The sequence below is a fragment of the Phoxinus phoxinus genome (assembly GCF_949152265.1).
Source record: "Phoxinus phoxinus genome assembly, chromosome: 23".
NCBI lineage: Eukaryota > Metazoa > Chordata > Actinopteri > Cypriniformes > Leuciscidae > Phoxinus > Phoxinus phoxinus.
The window spans coordinates 3,363,095-3,385,342 of NC_136898.1; the positions used below are offsets into that span (position 1 = coordinate 3,363,095).

General features: G+C 35.4%; 1 protein-coding gene across 2 annotated transcripts in view; it reads right to left on the reverse strand.

Annotated features, from left to right (window-relative positions):
- The window catches only part of rasgrf2a (Ras protein-specific guanine nucleotide-releasing factor 2a), a 37,436-nt gene extending 15,188 nt beyond the window's left edge, over positions 1-22,248 (reverse strand). Inside the window, exons 1-14 of one of the 2 annotated variants that reach the window (XM_079599123.1) lie at positions 21,653-22,248; positions 13,791-13,897; positions 11,844-11,991; positions 11,284-11,373; positions 10,735-10,988; positions 9,193-9,272; positions 8,306-8,499; positions 8,050-8,159; positions 7,199-7,317; positions 5,968-6,128; positions 4,800-4,866; positions 3,784-3,920; positions 1,980-2,062; positions 972-1,220 (exon numbers count right to left, since the gene is read on the reverse strand). In XM_079599123.1, the coding sequence (XP_079455249.1) occupies positions 972-1,220; positions 1,980-2,062; positions 3,784-3,920; positions 4,800-4,866; positions 5,968-6,128; positions 7,199-7,317; positions 8,050-8,159; positions 8,306-8,499; positions 9,193-9,272; positions 10,735-10,988; positions 11,284-11,373; positions 11,844-11,991; positions 13,791-13,897; positions 21,653-21,931 (2,078 nt within the window). In that variant the 5' untranslated portion in view covers positions 21,932-22,248. The remainder of the gene's footprint in view (positions 1-971; positions 1,221-1,979; positions 2,063-3,783; positions 3,921-4,799; positions 4,867-5,967; positions 6,129-7,198; positions 7,318-8,049; positions 8,160-8,305; positions 8,500-9,192; positions 9,273-10,734; positions 10,989-11,283; positions 11,374-11,843; positions 11,992-13,790; positions 13,898-21,652) is intronic. The other variant, XM_079599124.1, reaches the window with a different exon arrangement.

Genomic DNA, 22,248 nt, shown 5'->3' on the forward strand with positions numbered 1-22,248 from the left:
AGGATTGTGGGAAAGAGTGAGTACTTCTGACGTTTAAGTGTACTGTACTGATCAATTACAATCATTAGCAATTATCAACACAGGTTTGTGTGCTTCGAAATGAGGAACTTTTATCAGTGACGTCACTTTACAGGAGAAAACACATTACAAAAACTGAGCAAGACCAGTTATTCAGAGCATTTATTTGCATTTTACATTATAATGTTTAAATCTTTTCTTATTATTACTGCCTTCAGTTTGCATGTTTGAAGATAGAATTTGGCATATCATTGAATAATAGTTTTTTTGTTTTATGTTTTATCAAATTTGTATTTGCAGCCAATTGAAAACTGATAAATCAAATAAATAATTAAAGGATTAATTTATCAAAGTAATTCTTAGTTGCAGCACTAATATTCAATTAATTAATAATCGTTTAAAAGCTTTTGATCAGTACGTCTTTGGAAGAAGAATCTTATCACCAAGGCTCCATTTATTTGATAATTATATATTTTTAATAAAAGTAATTTAATGAAATATTATTACAATTTAAAAGGACTGTTTTCTATATTACGATATAAAACATTTTAAATATTTTCTGTCATGGCAAAGCTCCATTTTCAGCAGCCATTACTCCAGTTTGAAATAGAAATGGTAATTATTTGATCATTATTATTATTAGAAAACATTATAAATAACTAAACTGACTAAATTATAAATTAATCAGTTTAATGCATCCATGCTGAATAAAAGTACCAATTTCTTTTAAAAAAATTCAGTGATTCTTTTGAACGGTACTGTACACAATAAAAATGAACTTCAATCTAAGGGTATCACAATCATCACAATAATGATTGGCATTCAGACAAGGATGAAGAACATGTTTTGAATGTGAGAAAAACATACAGAAATGAATTGGATTTTTTCGCGTTCCTTTGCATTGGAGAACACATTTAAACTGAGAAAAACTGCTGAGTGACAGGAACCCTAACCTGACCGGGATGGAGGTGAAGGGTTTCTTGTAGATGTCGGCCAGTTTGTCCATCACCACAGCGGCAGTGGTGAAGATTCGGTAGGTGTGGAGGAAGGTGTTGAGGAAGTCGATGGACAGAAAGCGCAGGTCGGTCAGTCTTTCCAGGAGTCTCTCCACGCTGGCGTAACGGATCTGAGGCACCTTGCAGGAGTTCAGCGTCTTACTGAAGCAGATGTCCACGTCGTCTTTGTGCAGGCGGGCGTCAGACCTGTGGATCAGAGATGCGGATGAGCACCTGTATTTTAAAGTGACGCGAGAACAAACTAATTGAGTTGAACCAACTATTTACAGTCAATTCATCTGGACTGATTAAGTGTTGTTATTTTTAGCTTAAACGGACACTATTGGATGATCTTGCCCTCTAGAAATACAATTTTATGTTTAAAAGCACACATTAACCTTAAAATAAAACCCTGCTTCATTTACATATAGAAATCTTAAAGGTACAGTAGCAAAAAACAACCTGTTTATTACATCTATCTATCTATCTATCTATCTATCTATCTATCTATCTATCTATCTATCTATCTATCTATCTATCTATCTATCTATCTATCTATCTGTCTATCTATCTATCTATCTATCTATCTATCTATCTGTCTGTCTGTCTATCTATCTATCATTTTAGGTAATAAAAATTATGCTAAAATAAAACAAAATATAATTATTAGATGAAAAACTTAAATTTCATCAAGAATTTGAAATGTTGCCTTAGCAACTAACAGAAATAAAATAAGTTGAAGTACTAACAAGACTAAAAACCGATATAAAAATAAATGAAAGCTAAAAAGATATATTTGCAACAAAAAAAACTAACTACTAAACATGACAAAAGCTAATAAAATTAAAATATAAAAATAAAATAATAAATTAATAAAAAATTGATAAACGCAATAAATACTACTACTAAATGAATACATGTGAAATATAAATGTACTAAAATACCACTGGACTGATTGTGTTTTACTTGATCATGTGAGGCACGGTGACTTTGGAGTTGTCCTCAAACACGCTGGTCATCAAGCCATTGCAGCGGATGTTGTCAATGCACTGTGTAAAAATCATAAAAATGGAGAGAAATACATCAGTATGGAGTGACTTCACTCTCATGCACTAGCATCTGTCATAGGAGTCAACATGAACAAACTACAGGAGCAGTAAACAATCGTGATCAGTTATCAGCTGTCTGTAGGCAGATATTGAAAGCGGATCATATTAGGGCTTATTTTTCCAATTCAAACTCTTTTAAATTAAACAGTTCATCTGAAGCATGTAAAATTGTAGACAAATAAATAGATCTAAAATTTGTATACTGGTTCATCTCTAGGGCAAAGTGTATAACAGACAGCTCTTGCTAAATATAATATGCAAAAACCGTCAAGTCAGTGAAACTATTTGTGTCAATGCAAATATAATGGAAACTTCTCACTCGAGTTGCTTTCTAGCTAGAGAACAACACCCTGCTGTGTGTAAACTGGGTTTGACTGAATCTCTGTATGATTTCTCCACTTCAATTAATACAAATTATTGTCCATGCATTTTCATGTTTCTAATAAGTTGTAATATTCTTAGATCATTATCTGCAGCTTGTTCTATAGATGTACATATTGTGAAAGGTCTAAAAGAGAGAGTTAAAGTCATGATAAAATGGAAGAAGCAACAGATCTTTTCTTCTGTATTGTGACGTACCGTACATCCGAATATAACGGATAAAAAAAAAAAAAAGATAAATGTAGGGTGGGGTTGCATGGCTCTGTGCATCAGTTGCTGATTGGATGTTGAGATGTGGGTGTGGCAGATGAAAGCAAGCTTGCAGGGGCGGAGTTTAAACGCACTAAATGATTGGAGAAATCCTGCATACATCACTAGAGAGAAGTCTGTAATTTCACATAAGGTCTATATGATATTTTGATTAAAGGGTTAGTTGACCCAAAAATGTAAATTTATGTCATTAGTTCCTCACCCTCATGTCGTCCCAAACCCGTAAGACTTTCGTTCATCTTCAGATCTTTCTGATGAAATCTGAGAGATTTCTGTCCCTCCATTGACAGCCTAAGCAACTACTGTACCGCTTTCAAGGTCCAGAAAGGTAGTAAAGACATCATTAAAGTAATCCATGTGACTCCAGTGGTTTAACCTTTAATATTATGAAGTGACGTGGGGGGAAAAAAAACATAATTAATTTATGAGAAAAAAACTTTATGGGCCTTTAAATCAATAGAGGGACAGAAATCTCTCAGATTTCATCAAAAAGATCTGAAGATGAACAAAAGTCTTACGGGTTTGGAACGACATGAGGGTGAGGAATTAATGACAGAATTAAAAATGTTGGGTGTCCTAACCATTTAAAGTCACCATGAAATCAAATCGGAATTTTTTTTTTTTATGAAATACTGCAATGTCTATTTTAAATAATTTAAATGTACACAAATTCATGTACCTCGTAATCTTTAATCAAAATAACATCTCTTCTCTTCTCTGATGACGAGGGTGGGGCAACCTGTCACTCACATGAGATCCACAACCATCCAATCAATTCCCCACAGACACAATCAAGCCCCGCCCACATTTGTTCTTGTTCCAGAAGCCGTTTCACTCGGACATACATCACAATAGGGAAGAAAAGTCTATTGCAACATCCACTCCAAGTCTACTTTAAACATTACGAGGTTGAAGAATAATCACACACGGATACACAGATGAATAGTTCACAATATGATCTATAGCATGCATTTCATACGGACTCCCCGCATGTAGCGTGTGGATCGTACCTGGCTCATGTCACTGGTCCAGGCAGCTTTCTCCTGCCGAGACGGAGCGAGCAGAACCACAGAAAACGACGGACCATCAGGAGGTTCAACCACTATTTTAAACTCCAGACGATTGAATCCCTGACCAGCCGCATTATCTGAGGAGATACGGAAGCAAAATTAACTCTAGTTACTTCCTTTATAAATGTGCACATTAATATAAGGTTTATCTTGGATATTGTGCTTGCTTCGGGTTGTTGGTATTGCTATGGTTTATATTAAAGGAACACTCCACTTGACTTTAGTTGGAAATAGGCTCATTTTCCAGCTCCCCTAGAGTAAAACAGTTTTACTTTAACAGTTTTACAGATCTCCGGGTCTGGCGGTAGCACTTTTAGCATAGCTTAGCATAGATCATTGAATCTGATTGGACCGTTAGCATCTCTCTCCAAAAAAATGAGCAAAGATTTTCGATATTTTTCCTATTTAAAACTTGACTCTTCTGTAGTTACATCGTGTACTAAGACATGTACTAAGAAAATGAAAAGTTGCGATTTTCTAGGCCAATATGACACAATGATATTAGACAGCGCCTGAAAATAGTCCTCAGCTCAGTAACTTCCAACGTGACCGGCACTAAGTGTGTAATATCACTGCGCTGCTGGTACGGCAGCAGATCCTGGATTATTACGCAGGAATGAGAGTATAGTTCCTAGTCATATTGGCCTAGAAAATCACAACTTTTTATTTTCTGTCGGTCTTAGTACACGATGTAACTACAGAAGAGTCACGTTTTAAATAGGAAAAATATCTAAACTCTTTGCTCATTTTTTTGAGAGAGATGCTAACGGTCTAATCAGATTCAATGATCTATGCTAAGCTATGCTAAAAGTGCTAGCGCCAGACCCGGAGATCGGCTGAATGGATTCGAAAACGGTAAAACTGTTTAACTCTCGGGGAGCTGGAAAATGAGCCTATTTCTAAAAAAAGTGGAGTGCTCCTTTAAGATTGACTGTTGGGTCTGACGTCACACTTACAGTCTTCATCACTGGCGTCCAGATCCTCGATAAGCGTACACTCTATCAGAGACAACGTTCCTCCTTGCTGTGGTTTTGAGGAAAGGTACTCAGTTATTTTATGCTTTTGCATGAAACGGTCACAGTCAGGGCTTGACATTAACACCGGGTGTATTCAGCAGTGGGGTGTTACTCCTACTAGCCATTTTGGCGGGTTGAATTTTACATATAATTTATACAGTTTCCAATTGTACTCTTTTAAGGCATCTAAAATTATCAACTAGTGCAATGTAGTGTTGTCCAAAAAAATATTTTTTTCGATACATATCGATACTGAAATATCTGAAACACTTTAAATACACATTTTTCGCAGAATAGACACACAATACCAGTTGCACTTTCTTTCTTTCTCTCTCATATCTCTCTCTCTCTCTCTCTCTCTCTCTCTCTCTCTCTCTCTCTCTCTCTCTCCGTCAACGAGTGACACACAAACCCGCCTCTCCTCACTCAATCGCTTCATTTGCACCGGGTGAATATTGTTGCTGATACAGGGCTTGAATTTCAGCGTGGGATTGCACGTATTGCGCATATTTTTACTCATTCCCACAGATTTTGTGCTCAAGCCCAAAGTGTGTTCACATAAAGCCACCTCTCAGTGCTACATTTAGTTAATTTTAGCTGCTTATTGCACTTAAAAAGTCAAATAAACACAAATAATGTCAAAATGCCATTCTTGGCGAGTATTCACGTAAACAGTTATGTTGTAAGTGAACGTAAACAGTAGAGAAAGAAAGCGCATGTAATAGTATAATGGATCTGTGTGTAAGGTCTTAAAGTGACAGCAGCCTAATATTCCTGCTGCCAAATTAAGAGATAATATAAAAAATATCTTTATGGCCGTTTTCCCCCATGGTATCGATGTCAAAATTGTGGCCAGTGAAAATGCTGAGTGGCTAGTAACTTTGGAAAACCACTAGCCACAGTGGCTGGAGAGCAAAAAAGTTAATGTCAAGCCCTGGTTACAGTAATAGTTAACCCTGAATTGATCTTTTCAATGAAGGTGGACAGACTTACAATATAAATAAGACAATATTTGGGATAGGGACAACATGAGGGCGAGTAAATTAATATTTTAGGGTGAACTTCACTTTGATTCGTTGAATTGCTGAGCTATTCAGAGTCGACTCACTTTGAGCAGGTGCAGTTTGCCGCCGGATGTACGTGTGCAGATGAGGAAGTGTTTAGTGAACAGAAAACACTGGCGTTCAGCTTCTTTCCTGAGCGTCAGCGAGCCCAGACGCACCTTACTCAGTTTACCCTTCTCCACAGAGGGCAGCTGAATCAGAGAGCCTACAGGAAACACACACACACACACATTAAAGACAGCGTTTCAGGGAGAGAGGGCAGCGCTGTCTCATCGAGAAAAGCTTCTCTACGAGACATGATGCACTGAAATGGCACATTAGGTCTCATTAGAGCAGATTCACAGCTTCCTGTCAGTGGGAGCCGCTGAATGAGATCAGTGTTTGGGTGAAGCTGAAACAAGCATACACTGATATTCATACAAAACTACTGACTGACTCCAGTTCAGCTGTTCAACTTTTGATAAAAAAATATATATATATTCATTTAAAATATATCAATAATACGTATTTGAAATAAATTTATTTTTTATTTTAAAACAAATAAATTCATATTTATATTTTTTATAAATACATATATTGTTATTATGTATAACATATATAATAATGTTCATTTAAAATGAATACATATTTATAAAAAAAAAACATTAAAACAACAAAAAAATATATACGGTATATATAAAGAATATGATATTCTTAAAGAATATTAATATTAAACAAACATTTTTTTTATACAAATTCTAAATACATAAATATTACATATTTATTTTACATAAATTTTACATTTAAAATAAATAAAATATTATGTCTGTTTTTATAATATACATACATTTCAATACTTTTAAATATTATTGAAAAAATATTATATATTTAAAATAAATAAATAATACATATTTTATTATATTATATTATTATATTTAAATAATACCTTATTTTACATTTTTATTTGAAAAAATATATATATGTGTGTGTGTGTGTGTGTGTGTGTGTGTGTGTGTGTGTTTATTTAAAAAGAGAAATAATTAATATCTAATAAAACTGAACATCTGACCCATAAAAAATACTTTCCTTATATTTATTCATTTAAATAATCAAACTATCAAAAAATAAATAAATAAACAAACAGTTACTATGGCTCAGCTGGTAGAGCCCGGATGCACATCAGAACACACAGGATGGAAAGCACTCATCGAGGATTGGGGTGGAAATGAGTTATTTGAGAAGGATGTGTCCTGAAATCAAGACATCTCCGCTCACACCCATAATGAGCCGGCTCACCCTGCCGTATAAACGTCTGACTGGTGTCCAGCAGAATATCACAGCCCTCCACGATCATCCGCTCGATCGCCAGGTTCTTACGGATGTTTTCTGTGTCACTCACTTCATCATGCATCATTCTGAGAAGAAACATGCAAACACATCTCAATATACATATCAAACAGATTTAAATGTATAAAATATATATACTTATAAAGTTAGGTGTTTGTTTGGCAGAAAGGTAGTCAATGTAAATGTGAATTGGACAATATTGAAGCAAGTCAAGTGTGATCACATGAATGTTCAAAATAAAATTCAAAAGTTTGCATTAAAAGAATCCCTTTTTCCACAGAGTTAGAATGACATAACAAATAGAATTTAGTAGATGATATATATTTTAATTATTTTAAAACAATATTTTAATTTTATACATATATAAATTAGAAAAGAACAAAATATTATAGAAAAATATATATAATTTAAAAAAGAATATTATTGTAAAATAAATAATTCATATTTATTTTAAACAAATAATTTGTATTTTAAAATTAAAAAATATTGGTCATTTTGTATCATTTTGATTTGAACTGATACAAACAGAAAAAAATTTGAATTTAGAACATTTAGAATCTTCACTCTTCACAAAAATAAAGATTCCAATTAGAACAAACAAAGTTTTTACAGAAGAACGCCATAAAGAACGTTTAATTCTCTAGTTCTATAATCTGGTCCTTTAAAGAACATTTAAAAGTCAATACACTGATCTGAAGATAATAAATAATAATAATAAAATGAATAATAATCATATATAATCAAATGAATATTATACCCTTCTCTACAGGGCATGATTTGTTTAAAAAGCTTTTACTCACTTGGACAGTTCCTCAAGTTTGGATTTGGCAAATTCCAGACTCTTGCGCTCGACGTGTTCATGAGGTGTGTGTGCGAGGAGCTCGTGAAGGGTGATGATGTATCGTGGGATCTAATAATAAAGGTAATAATCAACAATTAAAAATGCAAAAACACTCATTTTTACACAATCAACCACGGTTAAAAGAAATGCAACATGCAGTACTCTAGAATTGCTACTGTTTATTAGCTGGCATTGCTGAAAGGTCAAAGGTGGACCTGGAACATGGGGTACGTGAGGAAGGTTTCCAGCATCCGTCCCTCACAGGCTGCGTTTGCTTCATACTGCTTCAGAAGCTTGTCAAAGTCCCGGTTCTGTTTACAGTTGGCCAGAACCTGCAAACTGTACTGGTGGTTTCGCACAAACTCCTGATAAATGTTCAGCATCGGCAGCAAGATGTCGAAGAGATCCGCTGAAACATGACAGTTGGGTTTTAGACATTTGCATTACATATATATATATAATATATGTGACCCTGGATCACAAACCCAGTCACGAGTCGCACGGGTATATCTGTGACAAATACATTGTATGGGTCAAAATTATTGATTTTTCTTTTATGCCAAAAATCATGAGGATATTAAGTAAAGATCATGTTCCATGAAGATATTTTGTAGATTTCCTACCGTAAATATATAAAACATGTATTTTTGTGAGTGAATGCAGCACAATCGTGAACATAAATGCACAACTTTAAAGGAGATTTTCTCAATGTTTCGATTATTTGCATCCTCAGATTCCAGATTTTCAAATAGTCGTATCTCGACCAAATATTGTCATATAACAAACCACACATCAATTGTAATCTTATTTATTCAGCTTTCATATGATGTATAAATCTCCATTAATTGACGCATGTGACTGGTTTTGTGGTCCAGGGTCACATATGTGAAATGTGTCAGAGAAAACTGTGATATATGGTCATGGCCACTGGAAGAAAATCTGACTGTCATTTTTTTTTTGGTTATTATGTTCATTTTTATTCTATGTGTGCGTCGAGAAGCGCTTCACTGCACGTCGTACTATGGTTGTGTCTGACAATTAAATATAATAAAAAATGTGTCAATTTGAATGGAATAAAAATATGCAGCTTGAACAAACTCACCTAAAACTAAGGTTGGCCAGTTGGCTATCCGAGCCTTCAAGCCTTGGTGGAATATCTCATGGAGAAACATTATCGTCTCGCTTAACAATAAAGAAAAAACAAAGAAGAGAAATGCATAGTGCATCAGTTTCAAAACAGATATTATACTTTCAAAACAGCATTAATAAAAAATGGTGTGCCCAAATTTTAAATAAAGAACAGAATTGCTGAATTGTTTTAAACTGCCCCTATTATGCTATTTTAAAGATTTTATTTTGGAGTTTCCTACAACAGGTTTACATGCATCCAAGGTTTACTCATACACTGCACATCACCTCATTTCTCAAAGAGTCTGAAAATGGTTTGTTTGAAGATTCAGTCTCTCTAAACCCTGCCATTCTGCAAAACTACTCTGCTCTGATTGGTCAATGACCCAGTCTGTTGTGATTGGTCTACTCTGCTCTGATTGGTCAGATGGCCCTGTCTGTTGTGATTGGTCTACTCTGCTCTGATTGGTCAGATGACCCAGTCTGTTGTGATTGGTCTACTCTGCTCTGATTGGTCAGATGGCCCAGTCTGTTGTGATTGGTCTACTCTGCTCTGATTGGTCAGATGGCCCAGTCTGTTGTGATTGGTCTACTCTGCTCTGATTGGTCAGATGACCCAGTCTGTTGTGATTGGTCTACTCTGCTCTGATTGGTCAGATGACCCAGTCTGTTGTGATTGGTCTACTCTGCTCTGATTGGTCAGATGGCCCAGTCTGTTGTGATTGGTCTACTCTGCTCTGATTGGTCAGATGGCCCAGTCTGTTGTGATTGGTCTACTCTGCTCTGATTGGTCAGATGACCCAGTCTGTTGTGATTGGTCTACTCTGCTCTGATTGGTCAGATGACCCAGTCTGTTGTGATTGGTCTACTCTGCCCTGATTGGTCAGATGGCCCAGTCTGTTGTGATTGGTCTACTCTGCTCTGATTGGTCAGATGGCCCAGTCTGTTGTGATTGGTCTACTCTGCTCTGATTGGTCAGATGGCCCAGTCTGTTGTGATTGGTCTACTCTGCTCTGATTGGTCAGATGACCCAGTCTGTTGTGATTGGTCTACTCTGCTCTGATTGGTCAGATGGCCAGGTCTGTTGTGATTGGTCTATCACGCATTGGAAACAAAACTTCTATATCTGAACTTCAGCTCCAGAGGCTTCCTCAGCATCAGTGTAAGTCCTCATTTTGAAGTGTATGCAGACTGGATTCGAAAACAGCGCCTACTTGACATGTTGACAACACAGATCCAATCCGGTCTCAGCTACAACTAGTATTTGAGGGCGGGGCAAAGTAGACGATGTTCACGGGCAGCCAATGAAGACCATAGGCTGGCATTATGCAAATGTGTTATATATAAGCAGGAAGTGAGACTGGAATTGCTGGCGACTCATTTCTGCAGTTCAGAATCAATTCTTTCTTTTAGGAGACAATAACTTTATTTGTCGTATTGATCTTTGCATACCTTTTACATTCACAAACAGCTGTAAAGGAAAAGCACAACAGGAGCCCGTTAAGTGCATATATACCTATTGAGGAAGACACTGCTGACATCGTCGTGACTAATAGGGGGTTTTTTGGAGCTGGCCGCCATCCGGAGCGGCCTCAGGAAACAGTTGACCAGGATGGAGAGCTGGAGCACGTACTCCGTCTCAGCTTCCACCATGTTGAAGACGATCTGGTTTCTCTTCCTCATGCTCTCAGCGTGAGGTGAGCAGATGTAGTCCTGCACGATAATCTTCCACTTCCTCCTGCACAGCCAACCACGCATGAAGCTTTGCACCTGCGAGGAAACACGTGAGATATTTCAAGCCTTTATTTGTTAAAATTTTGATGATTATGGCTTACAGCTTATGAAAACCTTTTCACAATATTCTAATTTTGAATTTGGGGTTTTCATAAGCCGAAGCCATAATCATCAAAATTATAACAAATAAAGGCTTGAAATATCTCACTTTGCTTGTAATGAGTCTATATAATATATTGGTTTCACCTTTTAAGTTGAATTACTAAAATAAATGAACTTTTGCACGATATTCAAAAATTTTTGCATTTCGCCAGTATACAATCATATATACCTTCTTGATTTTCTTGATATCTGGATCTTCTTCCTCTTGATTGGACTGATAGGGCAACATTCGCTCTTTCGTTTTATTCAGAACAACAATCTAAATCAGATAATGCAGAAAATCATATTAGAATGATTTCTGAAGGATCATGTGACACTGAAGAGTAATAATGCTAAAAATTCAGCATTGCATCACAGGAATAAATTACATTTTAAAATATATTCAAATAGAAAAAGAGTTATTTTAATATTTTTTTCACAAAATTATTGTATTTGTAATCAAATAAATGCAGCCTTGGTGAGCCTTCTTTAAAAAACATAAAAAATACAATAACGCTTTCTTTAAAGCTTTTAACTATAATGCACCATATTCATAACGTACACCATAATGCATTATATATTTTAAGTTAAAATGCATTATATTCACAGATTCCTGGTTACATCTGAAATTGGTAGTTTGTCGTGTTTTATACTTTCTAAAGGTGTGGTTACAATTATTCATGAGGGCGTTTATTATTTATTGTTTACCATTTAGTGTAAACTGTTGAATGCACATGATGATGGACTGACCTCTGTCTTCAGTCTCTCGATCTCTGTATCCTGGTCTTCCAGTTGTGTCCGCAGTTGGTTTGCCGCCACTTTTTCCGTCTCCATGATCTGCACCAGATGGATGTATTTCTGCATGAGAACTTCCCGCTCGATGATCAGGTCTGAATAACTGCCAGCGACAGCAGAACAACAAAGCTGGTTAGAAACATTTTTAAAGAGAAAACGCTATTTAAAGAGAGCTAAATAAATGAATGAGCCACTTGAGCCTTTTAAAAGACTCATACAAACAAACTTCTTTTACCTTATGTAGTTATGTTTATGTTTTTTTGAGAATCAGGGTATGTCACACAACCTGCCCATGTTACATCTGTCTGATTTGATCAAATTTACCAAGTGATGAATGATGTATTGTTAAAATACAGCATAATTTTTTTCAATTAAAAAATAAATAAATTTGAAAATAATGCAAAGAAAATGAATGCATTTTCAGTGGTTTCAGACTTTTGAACAAAACTGCTTGACAAGCCTCAAACTAATCATTTATTGAGCTGACGGATAAAAGAAGAGCTACAATCATGTCATGTCTATGTCTATATATTATGTATCGTTTTGCATGGGATTGTTTTGAAACCCAATCCAGAAGAAAACCAGTGGAGTTCTTAAAGGGGAACTGTCGCCAAAATTTAACCTAGGCTATTTTTGTTAATCTACCCGAGTCAAACATTCGTGTAAAAGCATAATTAGAATGGAAACGCCACTTTTAAGATTGACCGTATTTTCGTTTTAGTTCAAAATGCCTTTTGAATGGGAGTGCATGGGGCACTTCTGTGATAGCATCAAAATCGCTATTTTTAAAACACTAATGCGGCTCGACACAACATGAAACTGTGTTCGAAGTGTCACCAGCGGCTCTACACATGAACTCCAGCATTGACTCCATTGTTTGTGTGCACAAAGTTTAGTAAAAAGAAAGGTTTTGTACGAGTACGACTCACTTTATCAGTGTTTCCGGTGGCTGGAATTTTGTCAGTCAAAAGTAGTCGATCTCCGAATGCAACGTAATGAACTGACTCCATATGAGGAAATGTCATGAACTTGTAATTCCAATGATGAAAAGCATGATAACTTAGACACTTAGAATTTATATGGAAACAAGCTTTAGGCGCTTTCCATCTTTACTCTCCTCATGTTATGTTGCATTCGGAGATCGACTACTTTTGACTGACAAAATTCCAGCCACCGGAAACACTAACTGATAAACTCAGTCGTACTCGTACAAAACCTTTCTTTTTAGTAAACTCTATGTACACAAACAATGTAGTCAAAGCTGGAGTTTATGTGTATAGCCGCTGGTGACACTTCGAACACAGTTTCATGTTGTGTCGAGCCGCATTAGTGATTTAAAAATAGCGATTTTGATGCTATCACAGTAGTGCCCCATGCACTCCCATTCAAAAGGCATTTTGAACTAAAACGAAAATACGGTCAATCTTAAAAGTGGCGTTTCCATTCTAATTATACTTTTACACGAATGGTAGATTAACAAAAAGAGCCTAGGTTCAATTTTGACGAGAGTTATCCTTTAAGTTATTTTTTATTTAAATAACTTCATCTCAGATGTTTCTCCTAAAATCCCTTTGGATGAATAAAAACAGACGTAATTTTTGACATTAATGTGGATAGCAGCTCAGATAATTTGGTTCATATTGAGATCTGTGACTTTCAATTATAAATTGTAATATCTTGTCAAATTTGAGCATAGTTTGTAGCCTTATTGAAATGAGTGTGAAATTATATAAGTAGCCTATTTGTTCTCAAGACTCAAAAAAGAAGCAAAAGTCTCCGTGTGCATTGCTATCTAGAAGAATCAATTAAGTTATTTTCAGATGCTAACCAGCTCAGCAAAATCACTTTTGTTCTGAAAAGACTCGAGAGAGTGTGTGTGTGTGTGTGTGTGTGTGTTTGTACCTGGCCTGTTGAATGGCCTCCAGCCACTCATTACAATCAGAGTCCTCTTCTGTCCGCAGCTCCAAAGGTTTCTGCCCATCGTGGCCGAAGATCACCAGGAAGTAATGCTGGGAAAGATGAGAAATGAAACACCAGAGAGTGAACGCCACACGTTCAGCATTGCATTTGGTCCACGGTGGGCAGCTTTACACGAGTTCTGACCTAAATAGAGACGCTTCCAGCGGCCACTGGCTTGAACTCGCATGCACTCGTTAAACGGAAATGACAGTAGACGTGTTACGGAGTAATTTTGCCCTAAATCATGAAGCAGCATGTGAAAAGAAGAAGATAAAATAACAAAACATCGAGCCAACACACAGTGAAAAAAAATATTATACCTATTATGCTTTTTAACATTTTCAGCTTTCTTTAGTGTGTAATGTTGCTGTGGGGGAGTTATTCAGTGTCAGTGTTTCTGAACTCCTGAAACGCCTCCATTGAGTTTCATCAGGGAACGAACACGTCACAATATTCCTCATTTAAATAATTAATACGCAGAATAAAGGGGCGGGGCCTGGTTGAGTTAGTTAGTAGTGTGTTAAACTGGCGGTTAAGGGGCGGGACATTTCCCAAACACTCTCGTAACGGTTGACCAATCACAGCACACTGATCCAGCCGACCAATCAGAGCACAGTGTGCTCTCAGAAGGAGGGGCTTCATAGAGACAGGAAGTAAACAGAGCGTTACTGACAGACTGGGAAGAGAGGAGCCGCAACAATGGAGAATATGAGGAAAATAATCAACATTCAAGCATGAAAAACTTATTCTAGTAGAGCACAAAAACTTTGGTCATAATAATCGGTCACCTAGATCACGTCTATAAGAGAAAAAGGTGTTAATTTTCTGACCTGCACATGTTCTTGACAGGTTTACCCTCATATAAGTGATGGAGTGAAAGAGCGAGAGACTGTGAGTGTTTTATAGGACGTAGGCTCGCTTAAGGGTCGTTTGTGTTCTCATGATGCATGGCTGGTGTGTGTGTGTGTGTGTGTGTGTGTGTGTGTGTGTGTGTGTGTGTGTGTGTGTGTGTGTGTGTGTGTGTGTGTGTGTGTGTGTGTGTGTGTGTGTGTGTGTGTGTGTGTGGTTATGTAACCGGCAGAGCTTCTCCTCTGTCTTTAATGTGCTGTCCTGAGCCTCAGGCCTTGTTTAAACCGAGCGATAACAATAGACTCGACCGGCCCACAAATACACTGTATTCTGTTTCACTTTCACTGACCCACAGAACTATCATCTCCCACTGAACCCCACTTATATGCATCTGCTCTGTCACATTACAGTAACAATGCTTCACGGGTCAGATTTCACATTCATTTCTGACGTGTTTGCATAATTTCTTCTAGCATCTCTATATGCATGTAGGCTACGGTACACAGATTGCCCTTCCGAAGACTTTCATTGAAATAGCCATGTCTGAGAGAAACACACCGCCAGAAGGGCTACTATTCTTAGAAAGGCAACCCAGTGTGTGCAATAAAAGGACACTCGCATGTGTGTGTGTGTGTGTGTGTGTGTGTGTGTGTGTGTGTGTGTGTGTGCGCGCATGTGTGAGCTCATGAAACAGACTGACTACATCTGCAAGAATACAGAAAATCATATAATCAACATGCAATGGCATTCACAACTCATTTTAATATATATATTTTTTTTTATATTTTATATTTTTTAAAAAGATTTAAAAACGGCGGGAATGGCAGCTTGATTCCTACATAGTGGTTAACATATCGCTATTATCAAATCAGTACAATTTATAACTATCGACACAAATATAAAATGTATAAAACTACTGACTTACAGTGATTAATAAGTATAAAAGCACAACATAAACAATTATATTATCAATAAGTTATGACAAATTATGTGTTTTAACATATGCTTTATCTCATCAAAATAAGCAACTTTTTTATTTTTAAGTTATAGTTTTTTAAGTTTATTATAAGTTATACAAAATTCAACTAATTTTTTATATGTAATTTAAGTTGAAATGACTTAAACAATCAAGTTGATTGTACTTAAAAATGAAGGTAGCCACTTTTTTACAGTAATGACATAAACATTCATATAAACACCACCGTTTGCACTTTTTTAAAAACAAATTTAAACTTTTATTCAACAAGGATGCATTCAATTAAAAGTTATAGTAAAGTAATATTTTTATTTCCAATAAATGCTGTTTTTTTTAATTGAGAAAAGAAAAAAATGCATCATGTTTCCACATAAATATGAAGCAGCACTGATCGATAATAATATTAGAATGATTTCTGAAGGATCATGTGACACTGAAGACTGGAGAATAAATTATATATTTCAAATATATTTAAATATACATTCAAAATGTAATAATTTTTTACAAAATGACTGTATTTTTGGTCAAATAAATGCAGCCTTGGTGGGCAGAAGGGACTTTTGAACAGTAGTTTATTTAATGATATTAAAAGTCTGAGTGTTGGCAGGCAGACTTGAGTACTTTTTTTCAAGGGAGTGAGCGGTCAATAAAATAAATCGTGAGTTTTCATTGTAATGTTGACTTTAATGGGAACCGAACTCACTCCTGTGTAAGTGCTGCAATACAGTGGCACTTCAACATGATTGACATCAAACCCCATTTCCATGGTAACACAAGTCACTTTGTTTCAAGCTTATTTAATTTGCATCTGAATCTTAATCATGTACATGTTTAAACGGGAGATAAACTTACTAGTGGAGAGCGAGAGTAAACATCGGCCAATCGGCCAATGAGCAAACTACTTAGTGGAATCACATTAAAAACATTACCATAATCAATTATAATGTTATTTTAAACTAAAAGCAGCCATTTCAAGCCAATATTTATTTTTTTCCATTAATAAATGACGTTTTAGAAATATCCAGGTTAGTTTGCTTATCACAAAAGCTGGTTTAATTGAGTTGGCCCAGAAATCAAAGCTCAATCAGCACTTGTGTACGAAAGCTCTCTGATGCTGACGCGGTTCGAAATGCCTTCTGCTTTATGCCAGCAAAACCACACACACACACTCAACGTCAACACACACCCATCATTTCATACAGACTGGTGATGGGCAACGATAAAAGAGCAGAAAGAATTATGCAAGTGGGTGTAGATAAAAATATTGCACAATGAATACCATGCAAAGTAAATTATCATGATGCAATAACGAGAAGAAAAAAATTACACATAACAAAAAATAATAATAAGGCATGTTGCACTTTAGAGGTCAAACATTCAGTGGTGCAGAGGGCATCCCCACACACACACACACACACACACACACACACACAGAGTGTGTTTTAGCCAACAGCTGATAATCCGTGTGTGTGTGTGTGTGTGTGTGTGTGTGTGTGTGTGTGTGTGTGTGTGTGTGTGTGTGTGTGTGTGTGTGTAGACAACATCTGCTATAATATAACAGAAGAGATTGTGTGTGCATATGGGTTTGCTTAGCGAAATATGACAACACTTCTCTTTAGAGGATGTCCTTAACTGGAAAAATTTATAAATACAGATTTCTTTCAGTATTATTTTAAAAATGCTAAAAAATTATTATATATATATATATCGTGTATAATGGTTATGCTATAGTAATTATAATTTACACTTTAATTTTCATGACAGTTATTCACAACTATTAGGCCAAGGAGGAGATATTGATGCGAGTCATTAATCCCGAGGAATTATGGGATTTTTACTTTAGACACATTGTTTCCCAAACAGCTTAATCAGGAAATAGATATGGTATATTCTATTGATGACTCTAATCTTGTTATAAAGCCAATCCCACAGTTACAGTGACCGCTGTTTAATGTTTGATGAAGGCCTGACATTGGCCAAACGTTACTTGTTTTAAACTAATAAAGTCCTGCTTTTTTCTTCAAGAGTGAGTGTTGCACCTTTTATTTAACTGATGAATTAACTAACTTCTGAATTTGTTTAGTTGTCACTATTCTTAATTCATAGTTTCACGGGGAGACCTGCAGGCAAAACATCCAACTGCAATTTTCCATCTTAAAAGAATACAAATATGTGAACAAAATGTGAGTTTTCTGATTGAATAAACAGCACCAGTATTTCAGTCTCTAAAACCAGCGGGAATCACAACAACACTTAACGTGAAAAACACCTAAAGTTCCTTAATGCACTAAAACAGTGATATTAAAAGATCTAAGTCTTCAATTTAAACCTTATTGAGGATTCATACTATATACAGACGAGCAGATGAGCCCAGAATATGAACATTAATGGTTTCTTTATAAAGTTTTTCAAAAACGCTTCACAAAAAAAGTGCGTATTGCAATAATATTCTGGGTTCATCTGCTTTTTTTTGTATTTATCATTAATAAGGTGTATATTGAATTTGCACTTTTACTACATTAGTACAGACCTGGTAAAGTACCTGACAGGCAGCCTTGTTTGAGGAAAGCCTTGTTTTGCTCTCATAAGTGTGTGACGTCACGTGAATTCATTTCAAAATCTGCCAAACTTCCAAGACTACTTCTGAATAGGATGTCTACTTCATAAATTGTATGAAAATTGTAAAAATAATCACTCAAACCACATATGGAAATGGAGGCGGCCTTATATGGGCAGTAATGTCCACTAGTGGAGAAGTGTGGCACTGCGCGCAAACTAAATCTCACTGAACGCTGATTTTTTGAGATATCAACCTAAAATTTGAAACACAACTTGTTCAGATTTTTGGCTTTGATTTTTTTTGTGCATTTTTAGAGTCCACCAGGTTTTGAAAATATATATTTTATATAAAATATGAATAATTAAATTTTTAACATTGTACATTTTCATAAACTCAAACTTCTATAACTTTTTTTCTCTTTAACTTTCTCAATTTATTTCACTTCTACAAAAATCTGCCAAATGTCTTCTTTAAAACATCTACATCTATATTCCAAAGCATTCTTGAATTACAACCATTTAAGTTCTGAATGTGCATTTTTGTGCATTTTTCTATTAAAAAAAGGGGGTGCCGCTTAACGTATACTGTAAACGTATTTTATATAGTAAACCCTAAAACAATGATTTATTTTTATTTTTTAATTAGCACAAATTTAAAGGTAGTACACTATCAAAGCATATAAATAAATATTTTAGAATTAAAATAAATAAATTGTACCCCTTATATTTTAGTGGATAATTTGAATTTGAGATTTGGGTTATAAAAGAAGAAATCACATACAAAACTGTGTCAGGAAACTCTGAGGTTTAATGTGGACTGATGAGGGCCTTTCAAGGCTCGTGTGGTCCCAACAAACGCCCGGGGATCAGAATATATGCTTCATATGCAGAAGATGAGTGATTAATCTGCGAGATGCTTAACACCAGCGGCGCACATGTGCAGGCTTGTTTTCAGGCCCGGACAATATCCTCAAATATTACATCCCACTCCTCTTGACCAGTCAATTTCCAAGACTTTTCAGTGATTCATGGATTGGCAGGGTTTCTCTCCAATATAATATCAACAAATATAACACAATATTTAGTACAATATTAGACTCTTCGCATCTTGAGTATATGCTGATGAACTCTGGTCGGAGATACAGGGTTACATTATGCAAGTATAACCGATATAAATATACATTTTTACCACTGTCTATTAAATTAATTAATGAGAAACTGCAGCAGGAAGATAAATAATGCAATAGAGGGTACAAGAGGCGGCTGTGTTATGATGTATGATGTAATGTTTTTATGATGTAGGATTTTGGGATTTGAAATGTGTTTTACTTTTTATTTTCATTTTTTATGTTGTAGTTTATATGTGTTATGTCTTGATGTGGCATTCCCTAATCTAAAACACATTTCTCCTAAGGGAGACAATAAATGCTACCTCGACCTTGATATGATAACAGCACAAATATGCAATATGTACAGAAAGGGAAGAAACCTTTGTTAATCAGCCAAGCTGAGTTATGAGCAGCTCAAGATGTCCAAATAGACAAATATCAGTCAACTAAAGACTTTCTCAATAAACCAGTCTGAGACTAATAAAGATTTTATACAATTTAATGAAATGTTTTAGAGCTGAGCAGAACTAAAAAATTGCTTATTCACGGTAGAAATGTCCATGTCTGTACACTAATATTATTGGTCCACAATTGTATTTTGTATATTTTCATTGTATTTATTTTTTTTCTGATGAAGACCTAAGTAAAAACTGCATTTATAAAATACTATTTTGAAGGCGTAACATGAGTGCACAGACATTTACTTTAAAAGCTTACATATTTCATTGTAATATATGGGCTGTTATTGTTGGTTTTAACATATTTCACCAACACAAAGGAAAGGCCGGGGCTAGTTGTCACACGAGTTGTCATTTTTCTTATAATTTATTTTTATTTCAGTTTAAGTTTAGTTTTTATTCATTTCCAGTTAATAAATTAATCCTTCAACTCACACTTACTTCAGTTTATTGTCGAGGCAACATTTCTAATTTTCAATTAGTTTAAGTTTTTCAACCAATAATTTTATTTTATTTCAGCTTTATTTAAAGTGAGACACTACAGGCAAAAACTTTGTTTTTTCATGCATCTTTCAGTTTTTAGATTATTTTTTAGATTTTTAGATTTAGAGATAGTGTTTTTTCAGACTAGTGGAAAGAAAACATCCACAATGCACTTTTATACTGTAGCACTTCATATTTGCGTCTGCATATCTTTAAAGGCCCAGAAATCTTCACTTCAGTTTATACACTAAACTTTACAGTTTTATTCCTATCTATATTCTGAAGCTTTTTACAGAGGGATTTGTTCATATATAATTTTTTACATAGGTTTAAAATATGACATACTTTTTCTGATATAATTTTTTACTGATTTTATACAACATTTTTTCAGATTGTTGACAGTATTTTCTGATAAAAAAATATATATTTTAAAATCCCCTCTGTAAAAACCTTTTACTCTAATATGTAAAAAAATATTAAACAAGTATTTTGAACATGCTTTATCCAATGTTCAGATTTGTGTTCTAGAAATGTATGCAAATAAGTGCATATTTAATTAGATAATGCCTCATTTGCATATTTCAACATACAAACAAACATTTCAGAAAACTTGTAATACAAAAAAAAGTTTGCAATTTTAATCAATCAACTTAAGTATGGTGATATTTATTAGCATTTGTTTTTACCCTATTCACCTGGGGTGTCTTTCCATAAATGAACATAAATGTTTTTAATAGTTTTAGACAATGATAATAACTCTGGTTCATCTAACTGTTCATTTAAATATTAACACTTGTTATAGAATGTTCAAAGAACGTTCAAAAGTAACGTTTGCAAAATGGAATGGAATGTTTAGAATAACTGGAGCAGTGGTTTTGTGTGTTCTTGGTTTCACAAATCTAGTTTAAAATGTTTTTTTTTTGTGTGTGAATTGTGCCCTTCAAGTTTTTATGTTACTTTTATATATTTTTAAACAAATATTGTTTTGTTTTTAAAATCAGCCCTTCAAACTAACATTCTAATATCATTATGTTTATGTAACATTTGTTGAACACGATAGAATCACACTAACCGTATGTTTTTGTCCTCAAAACACATTTATATTTCATACATTTTGAGTCTACACAGAAGCTGACTTGTAAAAAACAAGACCTTGAAACTTTCATCAGCGTAAAAAACTGACAACTGTGTCCAATGACACACAAACACTGATAAACAGACACAAACACGTGGTGTGTGTGTGTGTGTGTGTGTAGAAACCAACTTCCTCCCAGCTGGCACATGCACACCACAAATGTGGCTTTAACCGTAAACCCGAGTAATTAGACCGCAGTAGATGCGATGTAGAGTGAATGTGAGGTCAGATCATACCTGCTGTTTATCCGAGCTCTCTTTCCCAACGGTGGACACTTTTGGAGCCGGAATCCTCTCGCAGGAGCATCCCTCCAGCAAATAAATCCCAGATGGTCTGGTGCTCTGCTCGTTCTCAAAGTAGAAAAGCACGTTCTGGTAAAGCGCGAAGTACTTCTCGTTCCAGCGGTTGTTTTCTGCGGCTTTTTTACTCAAGAGTCCACGTTTAATTCCCTCTTTACGCGCGACCATGGACAGAAAGAGCGCGTGTCCTTCATTATAACGCACGCTCTTCTGCATCTTAAAGTCCTGATTGTCACACCGAGCCCATCATCATCTTCTTCATCCTCACACACAGCAGCCAAAGATGATGATCGAAAGTCCAGCCAAAAGCGCGTAAAGGAGAATCCAGACGCGCGTAACGCGTAATTACGCACACAGCTGTATAAGGAATGCGCGTGTAGGGGAAAAAAGGCGAAAATACACTAAAAGAGTTTACAAATATTAATAAAATATGGTCTAAACTGCGCGGAGGGACGTAAAACCAAAAATAAATAGAGTGAGCAGACGGCACAACAGAATCACGACCGAGATCAGCGCTAATCGGCTTTGACACC